Raw genomic sequence first — 24,421 nt, 5'->3', positions numbered from 1 at the left:
TTGCAAACAGTGTCATATCCATTTGAATTGCAAGCACTACAGCTGCCATACATAGATACATATATTCACTCTGGTAGGAAATGCATACAAATTTTCTCCAAATATTCAGTGAGCAATGCCACAACAAGGGAGTTTCAACATTGACTAAACCATACATAAATTCAGCTTGCCTTCAATATAGCATACAGTGGTACAACTTGCACAAATCACTTGCTAATAAGCACTACTACACCTAAAAAGAACTATGACAGTCTGATGGAAATAATTTTTTCATCTCCATTGTTCTTTACAGGCATTCCAGAGAGATTCCCCCCTTGCTGCAGACTTATCAACAGCCATCCTTCAGCTTTCAGAGACTGGGCAGCTTCAGAGAATTCACGACGAGTGGTTGACGCGGTCTAGTTGCTCCTCTGATGAGTGATGACAGTGAAGTGGGGGCGACCAGGCTTGGCCTCGGAAGCTTTTGGGGGCTTTTCCTCGTGTGTTGCCCTGTTGTGTGCCGCGCGTCCGCCGGCCGGGAGCAGGAGGGCGGCGCGTCGGGGGCGAGCTGGGCCGGCCGGGAGCAGCGGCGTGCGGCGCGTCGGCGAACTGCGGCGCGTCGTGGCCCTGCTGCGCCGGGAGCAAGGGGCGGCGCGTCGGGGTCATCCTGCGCCGACCGGGAGCCGGGGAGTGCGGCGCGTCGTCGGCGTGCAGCTCCGGCGGGCAGGGCGCGGCTTGGGGGCGGCGCTGGGGGGCCGGCGGCCGCCGCCGCGAGCGAGCTCTCGGGGGGCAGGAGCGTGAGAGAGAGAGACCAACGAGAGAGATGGAGGGAGGAAGGGATAAGGTTTGAGGGGCAGGGGTAAAATGGGAAGTCCACATATGTGCAGTTCAAAATCTGGTTGAATTTGGGTCCAAATCCTTCAAAGGGCAAATGTGCGAAGCCACCACAGTTGAGGAGGGCAAATGGGCGAAGCACTTTTATATAAGAGCAAATGGGCAAAGCTCACTCCTGAAGAGGGCAAATCTCCAATTTTCTCGTCGCCACCGTGCAATGTCTCGGCGCCCCAAAACCCCAATACTCTCCTCCACCGATGCCGCGGCCCGGCCCTGGCTATCCGTCGCCGGCGATGATGATGGTGGCGGAGCTGGAGGCCGCCGTCGCCGCGCTCCTCGGCAAGAGGGACGCCCTGCGGGAGGCCTTTGACCGCCTCGCGGCCTACTCCCCTTCGCCGCTCCCCTTCGCCTGGGAGGACCTCGACGCCCACCTCTCCTCCCTCCATTGGTCAATCTCGTTGTGGTTCCGCCAGGTGCGGGCGCTCGAGGCCGCCCGCCCTACACCCGCTGCTGCCGCGCCTGGGGGAACTAACGGCGACGGGACGGGAGAAAGCCCGGAGGGGGAGGTGGTGGTGGAAATGGAGGAGGAGGTTGTGGAAGAGGAGGAAGAGGTGCTGGAAGCGGAGGAGGAGGTTGTGGAAGAAGATGAAGAGGTGGTGGAAGAGGATGAAGAGGTGCTGGAAGGGGAGGAGAGGGTGGTGGAACAAGAGGAGGAGGAGATGGCCAATGAAGAGATGCAGGAAGGCGCCAGCAGCGAGGCAGACGATACGATTGGCAAGGATGGGAAGGACGAGAAAGAGGGCAGAGATGAGGTGATGGAGGAAGAGGAAGTTGTAGAGGCGGCCGATGACAAGATTGGCAATGAGATAAAGGATGACAAGGATGCAAGGGAGGAGATGCAGGTGGCCAATGAGGAGGGGCAGAGTACCGAAGATGGCAAGAAGGCCTCTTGGGACGGGGAGGATGCCAACATGAAGGAGGAGCAGAGTACCAAAAACGCCAAGAAAGCCTCTCAGGACGAGGGGGAGGAGGAGCAGAGTGTGGAAGATGCTAAGAAAGCCTCTCTGGACAAGGAGGAGGAGGAGCAAAGTAAGGAAGATGCTAAGAAAGCCCCTCTGGACAAGGAGGAGGATGGTGACATGGATGAGGCAGCAACCAACAAGGCATCTGCAGTGCAGGGCAAGGAGCAAGAGGCTTGCAATGAGAAGGAAGTGGAAGAAGATGAGCAGGAGGCTCACAAGGAGGAGCAAGATGCCAAAAATACTGCAAGGGAGGAGAAGGCCAAGAATGTGTCTCAGGACCAGGGTAGTGGAGCTCCTCCAGGTCCAATTGAATTTGATTATCTTTCTGCAGCAGTCATAAGCAATGGATGCACCGAGGTTGGTCATGCTCATATATACCAATGTCGGGCTTAGCTCAAAGTTCCATGCTGCAATGAGTCGTGCCCCGGATGGTGCAGCACTGTCTCTCCGCATAGTTGAGTTATTCCTACATGACAAGACGTTTAAGACCAACAAGATCTGGAACAACTGTGTTGGGCTGATTCAAACAGTACCTGAAGTTGTTACCAAGCTTTCTACAGAATCCATTGAGCACGCGAAGCAGCTGGCTAAGGATTGGAAGGAGATGATTGACAATCCAAGGAGTTGGATGACCCTGGGCAGCCTGTCCTCATGGGTCCTCCTCAACTTCCTCATCTCATATAACATTGTATCAGAGTTTGACACAAAGGAGATCTTCCGAATCTTTGGTACCATCCCACGCAAACAGAAGACGAAGAACCATTCCGTGCTTCTTAAGGGTCTTGGACTCGCCGATAGGATCCCAGGTTCGGTTGCATATTTCGTCATTATTACTGATAATATGTTATGCACTTCTGCTCAAACGTGATATCATGATGTTATCATTCTCATCAGAGAACATGTGTTGTTCATATTATTTCTTTGGCCTTTAATAAGAGAATCAGTACTTTAGGAGTGAGTCCTTCCATGTAAGATGCATTTGCCGTGCCCCCTCATTCTGGTATCGTCAAACTTATACATGATTTTGATTCCAATGCAGAACACACTCACCAACAGTTGTTATTATATTAGCTGGGGAGACAGTGCTGCTACAGCTTGCTTAAGTCACATTACAGCACTGTATCTTCCTTACTACATAAAGATTGCACACCTGCAAAGGCTTAAGAAATACTCTGTGCAAGAAAGTTGATCTTCATAATAAGTTAGTTGAAATATTAAGCAAACTTTACACTTCCAAATAACTTGAGTTAACATCAGTTGAAGAGGCTTTAATATCTGCCCATTTTTAATTTTCAAAGATGTTTTATTGTTTGATCATCTTAGCTTTTGAACTTCCAGCCTTGTATGATGCAGCTCATAGATGAATGTGGCAAAACTACATCAAAATTCAAAAGTATAAAGAAAATAAACCTGAAACACAGGCAAAGTATTATATTTATAAGAAACGTGGAGCTATTACCCTTCTTTTGGTTTGGTACTTACCACATGATTTGTGAAAATAAGTAAACCTGTAACTTCCTTCAAGTGCTCTGTAGCAACAAATGCAAATCGGTAGCTTAAGATGCACTAAGAAGACCATTTGGTGCAACACCTTGTTTCATTACATAATGAAGTCACTAATCTTTGGCATGAAAGTCAATAATCAAATCTCTAGACCATTTTCGTACACGATATGGTTCTTCAGTTGTGTGCCTATTCCTTGCTGCCTAACTACCAGTCAATTGTGTTAGCCTGCCACAGTGCAGCCTCTTGATCAAAACTAGGCGGAAAAATGTTTCCAAGTTTTGGGACCAAAATGACATTGACTAAACATCACATTATATAAATGCAGCGGCAAAGCCATGTTGAGCCAAGTTTGTGCACTGGCAACATGCTAAAAAAAGTATTAGTCGTAAGTACATTATTTTGACTATCTAAAAGGCTAGAACAACTATAATTGGTACTGTTGCTTCAGGATTATAAATGAGTGCATAACCATCAATTTCCTTTTAGCTTTGCCCCGAGTCCAAATATGATATTGATGGATGTGTTTGATTTATTTTGCGTGCAAACTATAGCCTCCTTAGTAACTATATCATTATGCACTTTTTTAATTGATAAATTGGCTCACTGCCAATGTGCATATTTACTTGCTGAATCATCAGAATGCATGTTCTTTACCATCATTTGAACTTGTGTTGCTGTTTCACGGTGCTGCTAGACTACGTTAAATTAGCTGCCTTTGTCTTTTGGACATTTTCCTTATTACTTTGACATAATTGATGACATTTGTTTGACTAACTCATCTGCGGCACAGGGTCTGGTTGTTAATGTTTTTCTGCGTTCATATTTTCTGCAGAGTTAATGGACTATTTGATTGGAAATGGGCAACAGATGAATGCTTTATATTTGGCACTTTTTTTAATTTGGTGGACAAATATCCTCCACTTTGTCTTCTGAAGGGATATGTTGAAAAGGCGAAACGGACTGTTATGGAAATATCTCAAAAGAGTATGACACGCCAATCCCTGGTATATGCTGCTACTTAGAAAGTGACTTTAGTGGCAGAATGTTTTCTAATTACGTGGTAGAGTGGTTGAACCACACAATTGCATAAGAGAAATCAAGGAAATTTGGTGTGTTATTATCATTGAGCTACTGGAGCACCATTGAAATTTGAAAATTCTGAAACATATTATATTCTTCTAAGACAAATATGTATTCATCTCAATCTGCTTTGTGTCCGCTATATTATTAGTTTAATGGTTTTGCATCTACCTCTATGCAGAGAGAGGTTATAATAAAGGAGATTGATAACCTAAGAATGGCGCAAGATCTAGCTAAGCAATGTATCACTGATTCTGGCCTACGCACCGGTATCATGGCAGAAATCCACGTTTTGCTACGTAAATTTGGAAAAAAGAAGCGGAGTTTAGCAGATGCCTCTACTGCATTAACTTCAAATCCACAGCAGCAGAAAACGGAGAGCAGCAAGAAGCGCAAGAAAGAGCAGGCGCAGGATCATCACATGGGACAAGAAAATCAGCAGGAAAGGCAACAGAGTAAGCCAGAAGAGTTAACTTCAAATCCACAGCAACAGAAAACGGAGAGCAGCAAGAAGCGCAAGAAAGAGCAGGAGCAGGATCATCACATGGGACAAGAAAACCAGCAGGAAAGGCAACAAAGCAAGCCAGGAGAGAAGCTGGAGGAGAAACAAAAGAAGCCGCAACAGGAGCAGCAGCAGAAGAACCAAAACAAGCCACAAAAGGAGCAGCAGCAGAAACAAGAAGATAAGTTGCAGGGGCAACAGAAATGGCCGAGGCGACGTACTGCCAAGTTACCAGCACTGACTTCTCCCGCGGCGTGGACCGTGCTGCTGAGAGGCAACTCTGGGCATCCACCCTGTGCCGCAATGCAGGGAGTTCATCACGCTTACCCTGCCCAACCAGGCTGGCCTGGGGTTCAGGGAGTCCATCACGCTTACCCTGCCCAACCAGGCTGGCCTGGGGTTCATTGCGCACCGCCTTTCACGCCACAGCTTGGAGCACCTGAGTACATAGGACCTTTTGATCCCTTCTACCATCGTCCACAGTTCTATCCCTGGTAGCTGCAGCTGCTGCATTTGGGTGGTTGCTCGCACGCCGAGTGCAACACAGGTTAGGTAACAGTAGGAGTTCAGTTCAGAGAAGTAGCCTGGCATTTTGGTTGGTTTCTTCGACACTGGAGTTGTGTTTCTTCTAACCTCCATGTACTGTACAGTCTGTACTGTACCGCAGCGGCCTTGGGTGACATGTATATATTCGTCTGTTGGTCACTCACTGTCTTGATGGGTCACTCCAAAACTCTTGTAATTCTAAGTGCACCTGGGGAAGAAAGAAAGGACTCATGTTATGCTAAGCTCTAAGCAGCGATTGCTGGAGGCCTAATTGGGGTCGCAGGCCCGTGAGCGGCTGTAGTGCTGGCTGCGGAGGCCGATTGGGATCAGCCTCTGCACATGTCTCTGTTGAAATCGCGGTGAGGAGCTGTGGCCTCAGCCTTGACGTTTTTGTGCTGATGGATTTCGGGAGCAAAGTACCCCTAGGGCCGGCCGTAACTGAAATTAAATGGAAAAAACTATGATTGTGTTTTGCTAGCATTGCCACGTAATTGTTATTTTTCACTTAATGATCTAAATATATAGAGTATCACTTTATGATCGAAAAACAAGAAATAAATATACAGCTACAAAATTTTAAAAATGAAGGAAAAAAGATAGGGCAAACGGTGGGCTAGGCAACCAAAGCAGCGGAGGGATCCAACTCCAACTCCCGTGGCGGAGGGCCCAAGCGCTGGCGTGCGGAGCATCCACATCGCTGCTGTGCTAGCGAGAGTGGAGAGGCGAGGCGACGCGAGCGGCGATTCCTTGAAGGAAGCTGTAGATTTCGCCCCCCCCCCCCCCCCCCCCCCCCCCCGACTCAGCCCTGGGGATTGCGGCGCCGGCGGGCATGCCGACGGAGGGCCTGGAGGCGGCCATCGCCGAGCTCCCCGCGAAGAAGGAAGCCCTGCGCGAGGCCTTCGACCGCCTCGCCGCCTGCTCGCCCTACCCGCTCCCCTTCACATGGGAGGAACTCGACGCCCACGTCTCCTCCATCCACTCCTCCATCTCGCGCCGGTTCCGACAGCTGCGGGTCCTCGAGGCCGCCCGCCCTGCCCACACTGGTAAGAACCAGGAAGGGGCTGAAGAGGAGGAGGAGGAAGAAGAGGAAGAAGAAGTGGAGGAGGAGGTGGAGGAAGAAGTGGAGGAGGAGGTGGAAGAAGAAGAAGAAGAAGAGGGGGAGGAGGAAGTAGAAGAGGAGGACGTGGGGGAAGGGGAAGAGGAAGAGTTAGAGGAAGAAGAGGAGGAGGTGGAGGAAGAGGAAGAAGAAGAGGAAGAGGAGGAGGTGGATGAGGTGGAGGAAGAGGGGGAGGAGGCCGACAAGGAAGTGAAGGATGCCAACATCGGCATCCAGACCAAGGATGACAACGAAGGCGGCGTGGGTGAAGAGCAGGATGCCAATGAGGAGGCAGTGGCTATTCAGGTATCTGCAGGGCCGGACAGTGAGGCTGAAGAGGAGATGCAGGAGGTCGACGAGGATGCGCAGGAGGACAAAAAAGAGGAGCAGGATACTGAAGAGGAGATGATTGTAAAGATGACTAAGAAACAGCTTGGACGGCTTCCTCCATGTGGGAGGAAGGATCTTATAGTGGCATGTAAGAGAATGGATGCAGGGATGCTGGCTGATTTCGTGATACGTGTCAGTGGTATCCTCAAGAAAAAGTTTCTGAACGCAATGTTCCATGCCCCAGATCCAGCGGCACTTGTTCTCCAAGTGGTCAAGCTATTCCTATCCAGCAAGAAGTTCGAGTGTGCCAAGGTCGGGTTGAAATGTGTCAGGCTGATTATTTGGTTGTCTATGGCATCTGTCAAACCTTCTGCAGACACAACAGAGGAGGCCAAGTTGGTGGCAAAGGATTGGAAGGAAATGATCGACGGGAAGGGTTCTTGTGGGGAACTTGACTTGCTGGCTGCTTGGGGCTTTCTCCATTTCCTCATATCTTATAATATTGTATCTGAATTCAATATTCATGAGATCATCCGTATCTTTGCTATGGTCCATCATAAAAATATTAAGAAAAACACTGTGAACTTTTGCAAGGATCTTGGGCTCACAGATAGGATCACAGGTATGGATGTATCCTTTCACCATTCTTAGTTATAGTACGTTTAGTGTTTTGTCTTTCTGCAATTCTGCCCATAAAGGGTTATTCCACCACATATTCACATTATATTGACTTATGATATTATCAATTCTCATCTCCACTGCTTGATGGTGAACAGGTACCATTTATATGGTGCCTTCTATGTTTGATATATCTGCATAAGTTTTAACCCCTCTTTTCTGGCTATCATTGAACAGCCGAAAATACATGGAAGTGAATAATGCATTCCTTTTCCATGTTTGATGCGCTACATTTTATAGTTTACAGAATTGTTACTTTTATGGATTTTCAATAATGTTTGGCAAGCTTAGGTTGAGTGAAAGTGCTGCTACAATTTTTTGCCTTGTGGTCATATTACAGCACCTTAGCAGCTTGACTATTAATGACCACATTCCTGCAAAAGCATGGAAATACTTCTTGCAAGCAGGTTGTTCATTCATAATAGATATATGAAATGTTGTGTGATAAAAACCAATTGGAAAGGCTGCAAAAACCAAATTTTGGTTTCTACTTTCTAGACACAGCACCTTTATTTCACCATTGATAGCAGCATCTCAGACATCACCAGGTGGTAGGTGTCAACCATTCTGATGCTTCTGCCCTGAATTTCACATTAAACACCGAAGAAAGTTACCTATCTTCTTTTGAATTCTTAAATTCTAATTGAGACTCATTGTGCTTCTTGTTGACATATATGAAGATGTGCCTGGCTCCTAAGGGGTATTTCGATGATTCCCAATGGATTCACCATGTTTAGTAGTCAATATAAGTATCAAAGATCAGTCCAGTATATGTACAATATACATCCAATTATTATTTTAATGATATATGAAAATATAGTTGTCACTGATCTGGGATTCTGGGGGCATGCTAGACTTGTGAACAAAGAGTGATTCATGAAAGCATTTGCCCCAACTATGTTCACCTTGTGGTTCTTTGGTGTTGTGCCTTAATGAGGCTGTTCCCTGGAGTGCTGACATGCTTCCCTTTGCTGCCAGCTTGTCATTTGTAAATACATTGCATGAAAAAGCCTGAATTCTGTGAACAAAAACTATTTCATTAATCGATTGAATCTCACATGATATCTGCCCAAGTGGTATAACTTATATGGGTATGCTTGGTGAATTTTTGGTTCAAACTATATCTTGCTCAGGAACAATATCAGTATGGACAATCAGTTGATAGTCTGTCTCTGCTAATGCATGTTTGTATGCTTAGTGCTGAGCCATCATTTGGACTTTCGCTACTGTTTTTATGTGCTGCTAGACAATATTAAATGTACTAGCCTCTATCTTGTATGCATTTCCTTTTTATGTTAACCGGGCTGTAGACATTTATCTCCATGTCTTTCCCTCATTTGCAGTGCAAGGGTTGGCCTGCTTATTAATATTTTCTTCCTGCCTTCATCTTTTCTGCAGATTTAATTGACTATCTGATTGGAAATGAGCAGCATATCGAAGCTTTTCATATTGTACAAGCTTTTAATTTGGAAGACACGTATCCTCTATTTTCTCTTCTGAAGGGATTACTTGAAAAGGTCAAGCATACTTCTTTGGTATGCACTACCCCTTATACGACTCTAAAAACAAAAGTATTTCAGTGATCACCATAGTCAGGGGTAGTAATTTTCTAATTTTTACATAGCACTACAGAATTTTGGACAAGTTCTGTTGTAGATAACTAAATATAAATGTGTATTTATCCAACAAATCTGTTTTTTGTCACCTATATTACTTTCTTTTCTTTTTTTGCCTCCCTTTATTTACATTTACAGGTAAGTAGGAAGACTTATGCATGTACACATACTGCACTTGCATCACACACGCATATCACGCCCCTATGAGGTCATGTCTGACCGCTGTTTTTATTAGGGAGTTATTCATGCTTGTGTATAGATGTGGCATCTGGATTTGAATTGCTGTGGGTGGACTCGTACTCTCAAAAATCCCCCACCCCATCCAAGAGGTGGGTCTTGTACATTGTTGTATGTTAGTTTGATGGTTTTGCATCTACCTATGTCTATGCGCAGGACTTGGCTACACCGAAGGAAGTTAAAAACAATCTGTGGATTGCACGTCATCTAGCTGAGAAGGAACTCACTGATTCTAGCCAACGCCGTGCTATCATGGCAGAAAGTGGATATCTGCTAGGTAAATACGCAAAGGAGCATAGGCAGATCAACAAGAAGCGCAAGAAAGAGGAGCAGGAGCGCCATGAGGGACAACACAGCGAGCAGCTGCAGAAACTGAATCAAAACAAGTTAATTCAAGGGGAGCAGCATCCACTGCTTCAACAAGAAAATATAGTGCCAGTGACACAGCAGCAACAGGATGCCAAACGACCAAGGGAGGCTACTCTTAATCTACCAGCAACCACCGTTCCTCTGGTTCCAAATGTAGCCCAGATCCAAAACTTTGGTTGTCCACCGTATGCCGCAATGCCTGGAATTGACAGTTACCCTGCCCAGCCAGGTTGGCCTGGAGCTCAAGGAAGGCCACTCGCAACGCAACCGCAACCACCTCAGTATATGGTTCCGCCATTTTGTCCTTTCCCCCCTCACCCTTTCTTTTTGAACGCTCGCCCTCACCCTCCGTTCTGTCCCAGATAGCATAGAAGTTCTGCACTGGATTGCTTAGTAACTTCGCCCTGCAGAGTTGAGCCCTGTGCAGGGGAGGGGGAGTCCTTTCGAGTTTCGTTGGCCATGTATAGAGGTTTCAGTTGTTGGTTTAACCTCTTCTTGGTGGAAACTGTGTCGAACTTTGTAATTTCGTTACCCAAAAGCAATGAAATTCGGGCAAGGCCCTTCCCTGAAAAAAAAAGAAACAAAATAAAACAGCATGGTAGCGTTTTGTTCTGTCATCAGTGGTTTTTTTGTTCCTTTGCTGTAGTGAACGAACCCCATGTTAGCTAGCAATTCTGTTCGTAACATTTGCATACAAATTTGGAGCGGTTGCCAATCGCTAACGTTGGCCTTGTTGATGAACTTCGTAGACTGGGTGGGGTATGCAATGCATGCACTGTCAAGCATAGAAGTGGCATCGTTTTTCCTTTTCCATTTAGAGGAGAATGGTTTGGCACGTACGTTATTGTAAAGAAAAAATCACTCACGGAGTGAAGAGCTCATGATCCAGACGGTGCTTGTATTTGGTTCGGCGTGGCCATTCTAGATTTCTAGCGCGCACGTTTTCTGAAAAAAAAAATCTCGTATGCATGGAGTATTAAATGAAATCTATTTGCAAAAATTTTTTAGGGATGAGTGTAACTATTCACGACGAATCTAATGATGGTAATTAATCGATGATTAGCTATAATGATGTTACAGTAACTATCATCAAATCACGCGGTCAAAGGCCTCATTAGAATTTTCAGGATTCCTAGCACGGGGGTTCTGAAGTTGGTTTTGTAAACTGACTTTATTTAACATCATAATTAGTAGTTTTAACTGTGTTCTAGCCCATTCTAAAAAAAACCAAACAGCGCCTTTGGTAGTAGCACTGCCGAAATCAAAACCGAAAGGGAAGCCAAGTGGAGGTTTGTGTGGCGGTCACGCGAAGCGAAATGGAGTTCCAACCAACGCCCACGTCGCTGCCGCCGGTTCGCGCTCCCGCCCGGCCCGCGGCGGCGATGGCGACGCAGGCGGCGGAGCTCGAGGCGGCCGTCGCCGCGCTCCGGGGCAAGAGGCGGCACCTCCGGGAGGCCTTCGACCGCCTCGCCGCCTGCTCCCCGGTCCCCGTCCCCTTCCGCTGGGAGGACCTCGACGCGCACCTCGCGTCCGTGGCCGCCCACTTCGGCCATTTCGAGCTCGGCTCCCCACACGCCGCCGACGCCGCAGCCGTATCCGCAGACGGCGCGGGCCCGGCCACTACTGGTAACCTTGTCGAGTACCTGGAGCAGGAGGAGCAGCGGGAGCAGGACTTGGAACGCCGCGGTGAGCGCGGCGCGTGGGAGGAGGGGCAAGGTAGCAATGCCGAGGAAGGGGAGGAGGGCGAGAGCGCGCCCTTGGACCAGGAACGCGTGGAGGAGGAGGAGGGGGAGGTCCGGGAGGCATCCATTGCGCTTCCCGGCCGAGAAGGTGACGAGGCGGCGAGCGAGCGGGTGGAGGCGGTGGCAATCGTGCCGTCTCGAGAGCAAGACGACGGCGAGGAGGATTCCACGGGGGCGACCGGGGGGTCTCCCCTGCTAGGCGACGACGATACCGAGATGATGGAGGAAGGGGACGCAGAGAACGCGAGCGCAGACCGAGACGGCGGAGAGGACGACGAGCCGGAGGATGGGGAGTTGCCGCGTCCGCGCGCCACAGCCGTCGGCGGCGAAGAGACGGCTCTGGCGAGAGCCATCGCGGCGGACCCCTCCACGCTGGTGGGCCTGCTGTGCCTCAGCGGCAGGAGCTCCCTCCGCGCGCGGCGCGAGTTCCTCCCGGCGCTGCTCGGCGCCGCGGACCCGCACGCCACCCTCGTCCGCGCCGTCGGGGGATTCCTGGCCTCGGCGGTGCGCAAGACGAACCGGTTCTGGGGAAACTGCGTCGCGCTGATCGAATGCGTGCCCCGCCTCGCCGCGCCGTCGGCGGACGAGCTGGAGCAGGCCGAGCGGGTGGCGAGGGGCTGGAAGGAGATGGTGGTCGGGAAGCCTTGGAGTGGCTGGGACATGAGCCGGATGGCCGGATGGGGTCTTCTCTCCTTCCTTGCTTCTTACAACATTGTCCTGGAGTTCGATGTTGATGAGATCACACGTCTCTTTGGCAATCTCGCGCCCCAGATGAAGGACGACTGCGTCGAGCTCTGCAAGCGCCTTGGCCTGATCAAAAAGATGACCGGTATGGTTCCACGAATCTCACTGCTGAATTTGACTACCTCAAATGCTGTAGTTAACGTATGCTACGACGCAAATGCGTGCAGGTGAACGTTCACCTGCATGTTGTAGTTAACTTGTGAACTGTGATTCATAAATCACACTGCTCAGAATTGCATAAGCTTGCTGCTCTTCAGGGAGATGCCAATTGCCAACCAAGTAACCAACCAATGCTCTCCGTAATTGTCTCCCAGCTAACCACATTTTAACCGCTTAAGAGTTCAAGCATGAACCGTAGCATCCATCCTTTTCTGCCCTCTACGATACCCATGAAGATAGGAGACTATGACCATCTGTAGGTATCATCCCCCCTATATGCATTTCCTAAATTAAGCAGGAAACTGTGGGAACTATAAACAAGCCAGGACACAGAGAGAAGTCAAACAGAGTAATTTCTAGGATGATAAACTGGATATATGATAGCTTAAGTGCTAATGTGGTGCCAATCTTAGTTGCTCGAAGTTATAACTGGATTGCAATGGCATTGAGAAACAAACCGCGGAGTATTTCAATTCATTCCCTTCCATTGTAGTGATATGTACTTTCTTTCTTTTTCAGTAAGAAATTCACATTTATGGATGCTGTTGTCAAATTGACATTTCTGTCACTCAAGTATTTGTGCTTGTTTAGTACTGATAATGGCATATTTCAGACACAGACACCTGGATGATATATGATTTATGTCAAGCTACATTATGCTCTGTTGCTGCCTTTTCTTCCAGTGTCGTATTTGCAGTTATTTCTTGTTGTAGAGCCTCTTTTGAACTTTTTGTACTTTTACAGACTTCAATATTAAATTTTCTAATTACAAAGCTTGTGGAACTTGAAGGATACCACTCTCCTGTTGGTTTACCAAGTTTTGTTGCTAATGTTTAATTCATCCTTCTGCAGATTCAATCAATCATTTCATCGAAAATGGGCAGCCACTTGATGCTATCAAATTGGCACGTACATTCAATTTGACACACAAATATCCTCCACTTACCATCATGAGTGATTATGTTGAGAATGCCAAGAAGATTGCTGAAGACATACTAAGCAAAGAAAGCTATACACTGGAGTCTCTGGTTAGTTCTATTTCTTGGAAAGGATGTCTAGTTATGCTAATCAGACATATGAAATTGAACATTTATATATTTTAGCATTTGAACTAGTGTAGTAGTTTTTTCCTTTTTTACTTTAAGAATTTTTGGATTTTTGTTTTTAAAAAGACAGCACAATTTCATGCTTTTCAGAAGCTAAATTTTGACAAATCTTGAAGCGGTGCATTTGAGGTATTAAACTAGGTTTGGTGTGCACTTCCACCAGATAGGTTTGGGTCCCGATTGTGTCAAATATTGGATGTCATCCTTCTTAACGAAAGGATAGGTTGTTCCTCACATATTCTGTATTTTTGTTTTCTTTCTACAAGCTGTGTTGCTCACTTTACGAGAAAAATAACTACAGAACCTCTTCCTTTCTCGGGAAAAAAAAAGAAACTCTTCCTGGATAAATTGCCGCTTCCACATACTGATATATACATGTAATACTTTTAACTGTTTTAACGCTGTTGCAACATCCTTCGGCAGAATCAAGTGATGGCAAAAAAGGTCAATGCTCTAATATTTTCTTGGAGTGCAATTGATGGCTGCAATATCGATCCTGCCCATTGTAACAGCATCAAGGCAGAAATTACCCACTTGTTACACAAGTATGCAGACAAGCAGCAAAGTCTAACAGGTGTTTCAGCCTTAATTTCAAGTACACATCAGGAGCACAATTTTAAAGAGCAGTATCACGAGCTACTACAAATGCCACTGGAGGAGGAGCAGCAGCAGCAAACGCTACAAGAGCTGCAGCAAATGCCAGAAGAGGAGCAACAGCACCTTCAAAATCAACAAGAACAGGGGTGGGTGTGTCGAAATCGAAAAGGGAGAAAGCAAGGTAGTAAGAATCGCAAGAGAAAGCAACGCAGGCAGAAACAGAAGGAACTGAATAAATGCCTGAGGCTATCTTCATATGTCAGGCCAGGAATTCACAATCAGTGCGGCCAACCATTTTCAGGAATTCGAAAATATGATCGTTTTCCATCTCAACGTACAGAGTAGTAGTTGGCAAAGTGATTCCCCATAAACCTGGGAAAGCCAGCTTTGCCGAGTGACATGATAAATGCACTCGCAAAGTGACTTGTTTTTCTTTTTTTTTGTTGTTTTCTCGTGTTTATGAGCCCCACTCATTCAAACATCAAACATAGAACAATATATACATCAGACAGTTATTATATCATATATATGGCACATCCATCACAAACATCGCACGTATAGTATACATATCACATAATGTTCAACTTTAGTCCACAAATGCAAGTTGAACATCCACAAGCACAAGTCTAACATCCAGAAGGCCAACATCGAACCACAGGTCCAACATCCACAAGTCCAACATATAGTCCAGAGGCCAACAAGCACAAGTACAGAGCTGAACAATACCTATCACCTGTCAGATCCCCAAGCTGGCCACTGCGTCGACGACGAGTGTTCGTCCGGAGGCTCATTCGGTGCCGCCCCCGATTGATTCTGCAAAAAGGAGAATAAACAAGATTACATTTTCGAGTCAATATTTATCGTATGCACATGCAAGCAAATACATTCATACTCACAGGAGTGACTGCAGCGCCAGGTGGAGGCCATGGCACCATCGGCGGCGGTTGATAGTTTACAGCCGCGCTAAGACCTTGCATGTAGGCGAACATCCTCTCCCACTCCTGGTGCCACCTCAGCTCCTGCTCCTCCCTCAACTTCCGCTCCTGCTCCAACCTCGCCTCGATCTCCTCCCGCTTCCTCCTCACTTCCTCAATTTGGGCCTACAAGATTTCACCCCAATGTTACAATGCGAAGCAAAGGTGCGTAAAAAGCAAAGACCGATGAATGAAACGGAACTAACCTGGATTGTGCACACGCTGGCCACTGAAGTATCAGGCCGTGAGCGTATAGGCGGGGTCGAGTTGGTGGTCCTTGTCCGAAGCTGCGAGAGAGTGAGCGTACTGGCAATCCCACCATCTGCATCACAATCATCGATGCGTTGCCTCACGACCTCATCCCTCATACGATGGGCTTCACCATGAAAGGTCCACCAAGTATAGTCTGGCGTAAATCCATACTTGCAAAGATGTTGGCCCATGACTTTCTTTGTCTTTCGTTTCTTGTTTGCACAACTGCTGCAGGGACACCACATGACACTCGCTCCTTCAGCATGCGCCCATGCCCCTTCCAAGAAATCGTTGGTCTTGTAAATCCATTCATGGGTCATGCTAGCCTGACTTGGCCGCCCCGTGTACATCCACTCACGGCCATTCATCCTCCAAGATAGCAGTGAGTACTATCAAAATCAAATGCATGTAGATGGTGTCCCTACAATCTAATAGGTGAAGATAGGTCATAATCCCACCCAAGGATGCGTAGATGCAGTCAGTTTCCATGATCCACTCCTATCCGAGACAAAATTTCGACAACACCTCCCCGCTGTTCTCTAGATACACGTCCTGGAAGGGAGACTGGTATCCGGAGAACAACAGGGAGATGGTGCCGAAACTCTACCTCGGATCGGAGCAAACCATAGAAACTGACCCATCTATGCATCCTCGGGCTGTCCAAAGAACGTGGACAATTCGAAACAGATACAGCCACAAATATACAAAGATCTGCATATTTCCAACCGTACCTCTTTCGAACGGGAGACGTCTAACCGGGTTACGTGAACTACGAACATCAAAAGGAAGAAAGAAATCTACGTATGTCTCACCTTGCTGTCCTGCAAAGTGGCGGCTCGAGGTCAGTTCGACACCTAGCCCCTAGCTCCTGCAAAATGACCAACACAACGGTCAGCTCAAAATTTTGGCAGCACCTCCCCTGCACGGGGAGGTTTCCAAAACCCGCAACAAAACAACGGCGCGATGGCCAGCAACCATATTCACGGCACGATGGCTGGCAACCATATTCACTATGCCGTGTGCCTCTACTTTGCCAAGTGCTGGCACTAGGTAAAACGGTGATATGTCGTGTGCCCTGGTTTTGCCGAGTGCTTTGGATCTGGCACTCGGCAAATGTCCTCTTTGCAGAGTGCCCGACATCTGGCACTCGACGAAGCCGTAGGCACTAGGCACACGGCGTACGTCTGATTTACGATAGTGCGCCGATGATTAAAAATTTTGTGGATCAAACAGAATTGCCGAAATCTCCTACCTGAGTATATAGAGCTGAGACCACACCAGGAACCACACAGACATGAACTCAAACAAAAAATGGCTTCAAATTTACAAGGAATTAATAATCACAAGGAACAAAACTGCCTATCAAATATACTTAATATCATAGTAAATAATCAGCTGAATTTAGGGAAAACCACTACGGTAAAACATATTACCTCCAGCATCTCTTCCTCGATCCCCGGTGGAGCATTCAGTGGAATCTCTATATGATGGAAATCCTCGATAGATTTTAGACCACCAATATAAGAAGACTCGGCTTTGTAAATTTCATCAATATTAAATTATTTCCCAACTTCTGAAATAATCACTGCATCTGAGTCCTTCCCAACATTCCTTTTATGTGGCAGCGTATAATATGGTATTTTACCTAAAAACAAGAGTCAAGAGGGTCAGGTCACTAAAGACATAAATAATTAAGAAAAGTTAATTAAAGAATATCAAACATACACCCACACCTTCATTCCAGTCATGAAGCACAATTCTTGCAGCAGCTTCAACATCCACTACACCACCTTTTTTCAATTTCCCCCGGAGTGTTGCTATTTTCTGAAGGAAATCATCAACTGAACTAAAGCTTGGCACCTTGTACAGAGACAGCAGCTTCTCATGTGGGCAAAGACTTAGGATCTCCTTAACTAGAAGCATTAAAAATAGATAGAGAACAAAAGAAAATGAAACGTGTCAAGTATTGCACTTTTAGTCATATTGTGTACAATCTAATTATCAACAAAATAAAGCTATAACTAGAAACAATGAAAAACTTTAGCAAATCTAACAGAAATGACAGAGAAACATGAAAAATAGCCTTACCAGGACTGACTGGATCTTCCATTTTCTCAACTCTTTTGCAGTTGCGAAGGGCTACGGACACACCATTGTTAAAAGATTTAAGCATAACAACACCAGGACAATCCAACAACTTCACCTTCTTGTCTAATTAAACTTCTTGCATTGATCTAGTTACCCCTGGAGTGGAACCAACATTAACCACTCTGGACCTCTTCAAGCTGTTGATCAGACTGCTCTTGCCAACATTAGGAAGCCCAACAATACCCACTGTAATTGCCAGTTTGAGCTGCAAGCACACCAATAACAAAACTTAACTAAAAGGCAAAAAAATAGAACACTATATGCACATTTAAATGGCTACAGGAGCAACAAAAGTTTGGATTATTGAATCCCAACAAGCTAGAAACTGAAGCAGGGAAACACAACTAATCAAACGGTCATGATAAGATACTGCATATAAAACTAAAACGACACACATTAAGTCACTAGACCCAGATACAAAATTAGGAAGCTTTCCCTTGAAAATCAAAATGATTATGTTAATTTTTTCCACATGGTAGTATGGTTCACACAAAGTAGGGCACATAAGAAAGAAAGAGGAAGCGATGGTCCAAATTATAATGAAGTCAAGTGGTGAAGCACACAGGATGCTGCAGAATAAGAATTAACAATTAAGTCTCAACAATAATCAACTTGTCAACCAGATGAGAGATGAGCGAAGCTAGATATGCATAAACATTATCTGAGAACAGTATGATCATTTACCTCATGGCTTCTGGAATAATTCTTGAGTAATCGGATTAGATTCTCAGCACCAAGACAATCACTGCTTTGTGGGATGTTGCTTGTTTTATCAAGTTTCGAAGATTTCCATCCCAGCTTGGTCCTCTGCTCTTGGGTATTGCACTTAAATGCAACAGTTGGCATTTCTTCTCTTAGATACGTAAGCCATTTCTCTACCGCCTCCTTGGGAACAAGATCTAGAATTCAAGAATCAGAAATTGGGATGTAGGAAGATATAGATCACTATAAGAGTAAAATCTAAACTTAATAAAGTGCTCCATAATACATATCTTGTTCAGAAGTAGCACAATCCGTTTGCTTGGGTCAGCCTTCCTAACCATATTTTCCATGTCAATGCAACGGGTTCCTAATGGGTCCCTTGCATCAAGAACCTCGAGAACCACATCAGAAGCTTCAATTACTTTAACAAGTTCCTTGTAGAAAGACCTCTCTGAATGATCTGGGGGCACATCTTTAGTCAATGTAACTGCATCAAGTGGGCCAATTAAATCACCAGTGAGTGACAAATTTTTACCATGGTTCTTTGCCACTGCTAAAGGAGCATTCTCTTTTTCTGCATCTTTTTGTGCAAACTCACTGCCCTGCGCAGAAGCTGCAGAGGCCAAATTAGCAATGTCCTCATCCTCAAGCAACCCGAGCTTCCTCTTCCGAGCCTAAGAAGGGGGCCATAAAATGTACCATTGTTCAACCACCACAAGGGGAAATAAAATGTACCATTGTTCAACCACCACAAGGAAAGTTCATGATTGTAACAGAGCGAATGCAAAAGTTTTATAGAAAATATATTTAGTGCCATCCTATGATACTACCACTCAGACCCAACCATTAAAATAATGGTCGAAATTTTCACAAACGAAAATATAGAATACAGAGAGCAAGATGTTTTTTAAATTCTTTTGCTTTTTGTAATAGGCAACAAGAATTAGAGCCAAAAGTCTGAAGGCAGACACCAATGACAGCAGGTCATCTACCGAATGATACATTATCTAAATTAGCGCCTTGTGTCCACACGACAGCACCTGAGTTGTTGCTATCCAGAAATGCACGGCAATGAATCTGATGACATGGTTGAATCGAAACTGAAGATAGATATTCACATTGCACACTGATTAGCAAAGCATCTAAGCAAGAGATATTTGCAGGATGAAATTAAGCCAACAGGAGGGTGGAATCGGCTGTAAGACTGAATATATAGTATTGGCTCCTGACACAAACTAACAGTCCAACAGCATGCATATCGCCAATGGTAACAACAGATGGACTGTGAAGGGCAGGTATGGCGAGGCCGGTGCCATACCCTCTCCTTGCGCGCCTCCTTCTTGAGCTCAAGCTCCTGCAGCGCCTGCGCGCGGCGCGCCTCGAGCTCCTGCTCCTTGAAGGGGGGCCACTCGTTGGGGATCCCAGGGTCCTTCTCGACATTCTTCCGCTGGCCCGCCTTGCCCTCCTTCTTGGCCTCCTTCTTGCTTTTCTTCACCATCTTGCCGCCGCCGCCGGCCGCCGCTGCTTCGTGAGGGGGAGGAAGGGCAGGGACTAGCCCGACCCCGACCTGGGCAGTCGGGAGCGGAGGCGAGGCGACGGGCGTGTGGGGACTGGGATCTCACTATAGCGACCGCAACTTTAGCAGTCGCTCGATCCTGAACGTCGCGAATGAATCGAAGGGCCACAGCAGCTAGGGCCTTTGCGCTCATTGGAGGGAAAAAGGTGCCGGCTGGAGGGAAAACGCTAGCACTTGGCGCCATTTTCTTCTTTGCCGCGGGTGAAGGGCGGCGACCGTGCGAGCGGCCGGCGCGTGGATCCGTCGCCTCCATCTAGACACGTCGACGCTCGACGGACCCATCCTGCATGCTCCTTCATCTGCTGCCGGAGTTTCGCAGCCACCCCGTGCCCGTGTGCAATCTCTTGCAGCCCCAAACGATGCTGGAGCAGCTGAGGCTGATAGATGGCTCCATTGATGACGGCCAGCAGCTGCTCGAGAAATTGCAGACATGGTTTGTGCTCTAGATTAATTTTTGTGTAACTGAAGTACTACCGTAAATCAACAAAATGGTTGACTGTATTACCCACGATGGACTCGAGATGCAAGATCAGGGATTATCCAAGATAAGCATGGGAGGGATATAGTGGAAAATCCTAGCTTAGATGCTGCAATACGGTATAAAAATCTTTGCAAAATGTTCATTTCATTGGCTTCAAAAGCTGCTGATTTTGAGGACAGCTACTTGCTTGTGGAAGAGGCACTTCATAATGTGAGTAAGCAGGAGGAATAAAAAATTAAAGGAACTCCTAACATTGATGCAGAAAAGTCTAGTGTTGAACAAACATTCAGCTTGCCTGAACAATATGCTCATGTCGTTGGTCTAAAAGAAGAAAGAAAAGCAAAATAGTGGATCAAAACGAAAGAAGACTTGGATTGACAAACTTACTAAGAAAAAGAAGAAAAAATCAAACAAGAAGGAAAAGAGCAAGCAAGTGCAACATGAAGAATGTGGAAGTCCTATACCTCAATCGCAAGCATATGAATCAATTCATAGTTTTAATGAAGTTTTAACGGCATGCTGGCAGCCTGTGTAAACTTCTCTATTTATATAAAAATAGCATTCCAATATTTGATTTGACAATGCTATTTTCTTCTTTATGTTCCTATCTCTCTGCATCCCTCTCTTTTCAGAGTTCAAATGTTGTTCAAGATGTTAGCAAATAGCAATCCTCACTTCTTGGAAGAGATAGATGGATGGCAGTGTTAGAAAACCTTTAGTGTAAGTATGGGTCAATTATGTAGGTCAAATTGTCTTGAAAACCATCATCTCTAATTGCTTGTTTTTGCAGGCCGTGTACTTGAACCTAGGCTGCTATGGTTGATGCTAGTTTTTTGTATATGAATTAGGCAAAGTGAACCTTATTATATTCCTAGACTACCATATGTATCTGTTCCTTGCTGTTTTTTTTTCTGAGTACTGGTGGCTAACAGTACAAGTTGGGGATGAAAGCTGGTAGAAAAGAATAGGTCTAATCTTAACCATTGTTGGCCTCTTCAATGGTTGAGATGGAGGGACTACATATCTTACAGTACCAGTACTAACTGCACTGGTGAATGGCGCGGCCCACTGACCTTCCAAACAGGCCCGAATATTTTGGTCCATGTGGAGACCCAGCCCAGATCCCAAAACGTAATATTTAGCATTTTTTTTCTTTCTTAATGCACCATTAAATTAAATAGATTTCACATTTTTACCAGTAGAATACGAAAGACATTAAAACTACCATATCTAAATTTTATGACAAGATAATTAATTTATTTTAAAACTAATTAGCTTGTCTAGAAGTTATATATGTACAAGTAGTGTGTACTGGAATCGGATGATTGACATTTGAACAAGGAGGGTAACAATGCTACTTTGAGGTATAGAGGACCGGTCATTTTCTCACGTACAATTGGCAGGGGAAGGGTGTGTGAGGTATGTTGTTTGAGTTTGAAAATTTTAAATGCATTTTTCCTGTCAAAACCGTTCATTCATTCTTAAACCTAATATGAAGACAAAGATAACACCTAACATGAATTTACTATGAAATCTTGGTCATGTTTTGCAAATTTTCATCCTTTGGCTTACAAAGTCCCCTAGAGATAATTATCTGAACCGAAAAGATAGGGACAGCTTACAAATACAAATACAAAACATAACTGTCTGAGCCAAAAGGATCACGATATTTTCGAAACTTCAACCTCACAACATTTTCACAAGAAGCGGCGAGTAGGGCTGTAGGAGTAACAAAATACAACGGCTAGTACGCAAACGACCGTGATGCCTGAGCTGCTTGTTTGGTCCAGATAGCCTTGGATTTGGGCGAGGCGATCTTTGCCTCCACCTGGCAGCCGGCCATTGGGCGCCCAGGCCGCGCGATATCCAGGGCGCGCGGCGGCGGCCAATGGGCTCGCCGCGGACGTGGCGCGCCGCGCGTCCACCAGTCCCGCCGCGCGTCCACCGGTCGGCGGCCGTATAAAGATCTCCTCCGGCGCCGGCCATTCCCATCCACCACCACCCAGCCGAACAATCTCAGCTCGCCGGACACGCAGAATTGATTGAAGATGGCCGCGTCGGCGCTGCACCAGACCAACAGCTTCCTCGGGCAGGCCCTGGTCTCCCGCCCCGCCGGCGGCGCCGACGCCGGCGGGCGCATCACCATGCGCCGCACCGTGAAGAGCGCGCCCCAGAGCATCTGGTACGGCCCCGACCGCCCCAAGTACCTCGGCCCGTTCTCCGAGCAGACGCCGTCGTACCTGACCGGCGAGTTCCCCGGCGACTACGGGTGGGACACGGCGGGGCTGTCCGCCGACCCGGAGACGTTCGCGCGCAACCGCGAGCTGGAGGTGATCCACTCGCGGTGGGCGATGCTGGGCGCGCTGGGGTGCGTGTTCCCGGAGATCCTGGCCAAGAACGGCGTCAAGTTCGGCGAGGCCGTGTGGTTCAAGGCCGGCGCGCAGATCTTCTCCGAGGGCGGGCTGGACTACCTGGGGAACCCGAACCTGGTGCACGCGCAGAGCATCCTGGCCATCTGGGCGTGCCAGGTGGTGCTCATGGGCTTCGTCGAGGGCTACCGCGTCGGCGGCGGGCCGCTCGGCGAGGGGCTCGACAAGGTGTACCCCGGCGGCGCCTTCGACCCGCTGGGCCTCGCCGACGACCCGGACACCGCCGCGGAGCTCAAGGTCAAGGAGCTCAAGAACGGCCGCCTCGCCATGTTCTCCATGTTCGGCTTCTTCGTGCAGGCCATCGTCACCGGCAAGGGCCCCATCGAGAACCTCTTCGACCACGTCGCCGACCCCGTCGCCAACAACGCCTGGGCCTACGCCACCAACTTCGTCCCCGGCAAATGAATGCTGCTCTGCTCTGCTTGTCCAAGAATGCAGTAGGCGTGTAGAGTTGCACGCGCCGGCGTATGCTTCGTAAGCTCGTCAGATTCAGATCAGATCAGCGGCTGCGTCTGCCTGCACGTGATGTAAACTTGTAAACTACGCACAGAGATGCATGTGTAAGATCAATGGTGTACCGTACCATTCATGAGTGGATCTTGTTGTCACTTGTCCATCGATGCTCTGATTCTTTCTCAAGTAGGCTGAGGAGGAGCAGAGAAGCTGTCCGTTCCCCTCCCAACGAACGATGCCATCGTGCAATTTCAGATCATTGACTCCTCAACCTTCACAATTTCAGACGCTGTAGTAGGTAGGGTCTGTGAGCTTGTCTTAAAAACAAAAAGGTAACGCGCAACCTGCATGCTTGGGTCTAACTCATTAACGGAACTAAGGTCTTGTTTAGCCATTAAAAATTTTTGAAAGGGAATTTTTTCAATTTGAAGTATTAAATATAGACTAATCAAAAAACTAATTATAGAACTAATCTATAAACTACGAGATGAATTTATTAAGACTAATTAATCCATCATTAGCATATGTTTACTGTACCAATTTAGTGTCTAATTATGGTCTAATTAGGTTCATTAGATTCGTCTCGTAATGTACAAGCAGTCTATGCAATTAGTTTTTTATTTTGTCTACATTTAATACTCCATGTATGTGCCGCACATATTCGATGTGATAATTTTGGAATTTTAAATTTTGCATCTAAATCTGGCCTAAGAGAGCAAGAACCTTCAGGTAGTTACTTCATTGAGCACTGCTGCACGCAGCTATCAGTAACTGAGCAAAGGAACTTCAAGTATCAGCTACAGCTACAGCACATTTTAGGAGTCCTGATCTCTCGTCCAGGGTTGGATTATGAAGATTGAAGAGTGATCGATCCATGGGTTCAACCAGTCTCGAAAACATAGAACCGTTTTGTTTGCTATGGCTTCGCTTCACCCAGATCCAACATATACATCACTGTGAGCAGGGGGGAGCTAGGTAGACTCCGGGGGGTGCCTGGGCACCCACGTCGAAACGAAAACTCAATACTAATCATCAAATTTCCACCTTATAAATTAGAGAGCTAACAGCAAAACCATAGATAGAGCACCCCCTCGATTCAGTTCTAGCTTCGCCCCTGACTGTGAGCGAGCCGCGTAAAGACGATGACGCAGTAGACTGTTGGCACTGAAGATGCAGCGATCTTAACTAGATAGAGACCCTGCGCTGCGAGCGACGGAAAAGAATGATCGGCTCAACAGCCTTGAATCGGCAGAAACCAAGTCA

General features: G+C 46.7%; 4 protein-coding genes and 1 pseudogene across 5 annotated transcripts; 4 read left to right on the top strand and 1 right to left on the bottom strand.

Moving 5' to 3' along the window:
* Positions 1–782: 782 nt before the first annotated feature.
* On the top strand, positions 783–5,711 carry LOC120687850 (cilia- and flagella-associated protein 251-like). 2 transcript variants are annotated; one of them, XM_039969922.1, is made up of 3 exons: positions 783–2,641; positions 4,174–4,325; positions 4,603–5,711. In XM_039969922.1, the coding sequence occupies exon 1, from the start codon at positions 1,071–1,073 to the stop codon at positions 2,226–2,228; it is 1,158 nt and encodes a 385-aa protein (XP_039825856.1). In that variant the 5' UTR covers positions 783–1,070; the 3' UTR covers positions 2,229–2,641; positions 4,174–4,325; positions 4,603–5,711. The 2 variants fall into 2 exon arrangements, with proteins under 2 accessions (XP_039825856.1, XP_039825855.1); XM_039969921.1 differs by having other exon boundaries at positions 4,174–4,345.
* A 587-nt stretch (positions 5,712–6,298) lies between these two features.
* Positions 6,299–10,386, top strand: LOC120688801. Its single transcript, XM_039971174.1, has 4 exons — positions 6,299–6,512; positions 6,618–7,517; positions 8,972–9,108; positions 9,583–10,386. Exons 1-4 carry the CDS (start codon positions 6,299–6,301, stop codon positions 10,159–10,161), a joined length of 1,830 nt encoding a protein of 609 aa, XP_039827108.1. The 3' UTR covers positions 10,162–10,386.
* A 720-nt stretch (positions 10,387–11,106) lies between these two features.
* On the top strand, positions 11,107–14,666 carry LOC120690982. Its single transcript, XM_039973921.1, has 3 exons — positions 11,107–12,366; positions 13,293–13,468; positions 13,970–14,666. Exons 1-3 carry the CDS (start codon positions 11,112–11,114, stop codon positions 14,486–14,488), a joined length of 1,950 nt encoding a protein of 649 aa, XP_039829855.1. The 5' UTR covers positions 11,107–11,111; the 3' UTR covers positions 14,489–14,666.
* Positions 14,649–19,882, bottom strand: LOC120690983 (annotated as a pseudogene).
* Positions 19,883–22,259: 2,377 nt separating this feature from the next.
* LOC120688239 (chlorophyll a-b binding protein 5, chloroplastic) lies at positions 22,260–23,323 on the top strand. The gene has a single exon (XM_039970469.1). It carries the CDS (start codon positions 22,325–22,327, stop codon positions 23,108–23,110), a length of 786 nt encoding a protein of 261 aa, XP_039826403.1. The 5' UTR covers positions 22,260–22,324; the 3' UTR covers positions 23,111–23,323.
* Positions 23,324–24,421: the final 1,098 nt, after the last annotated feature.

Source organism: Panicum virgatum, chromosome 9N (assembly GCF_016808335.1).
Source record: "Panicum virgatum strain AP13 chromosome 9N, P.virgatum_v5, whole genome shotgun sequence".
NCBI classification, from domain to species: Eukaryota; Viridiplantae; Streptophyta; class Magnoliopsida; order Poales; family Poaceae; genus Panicum; species Panicum virgatum.
This window is presented reverse-complemented; position numbering and strand designations above follow the sequence as displayed.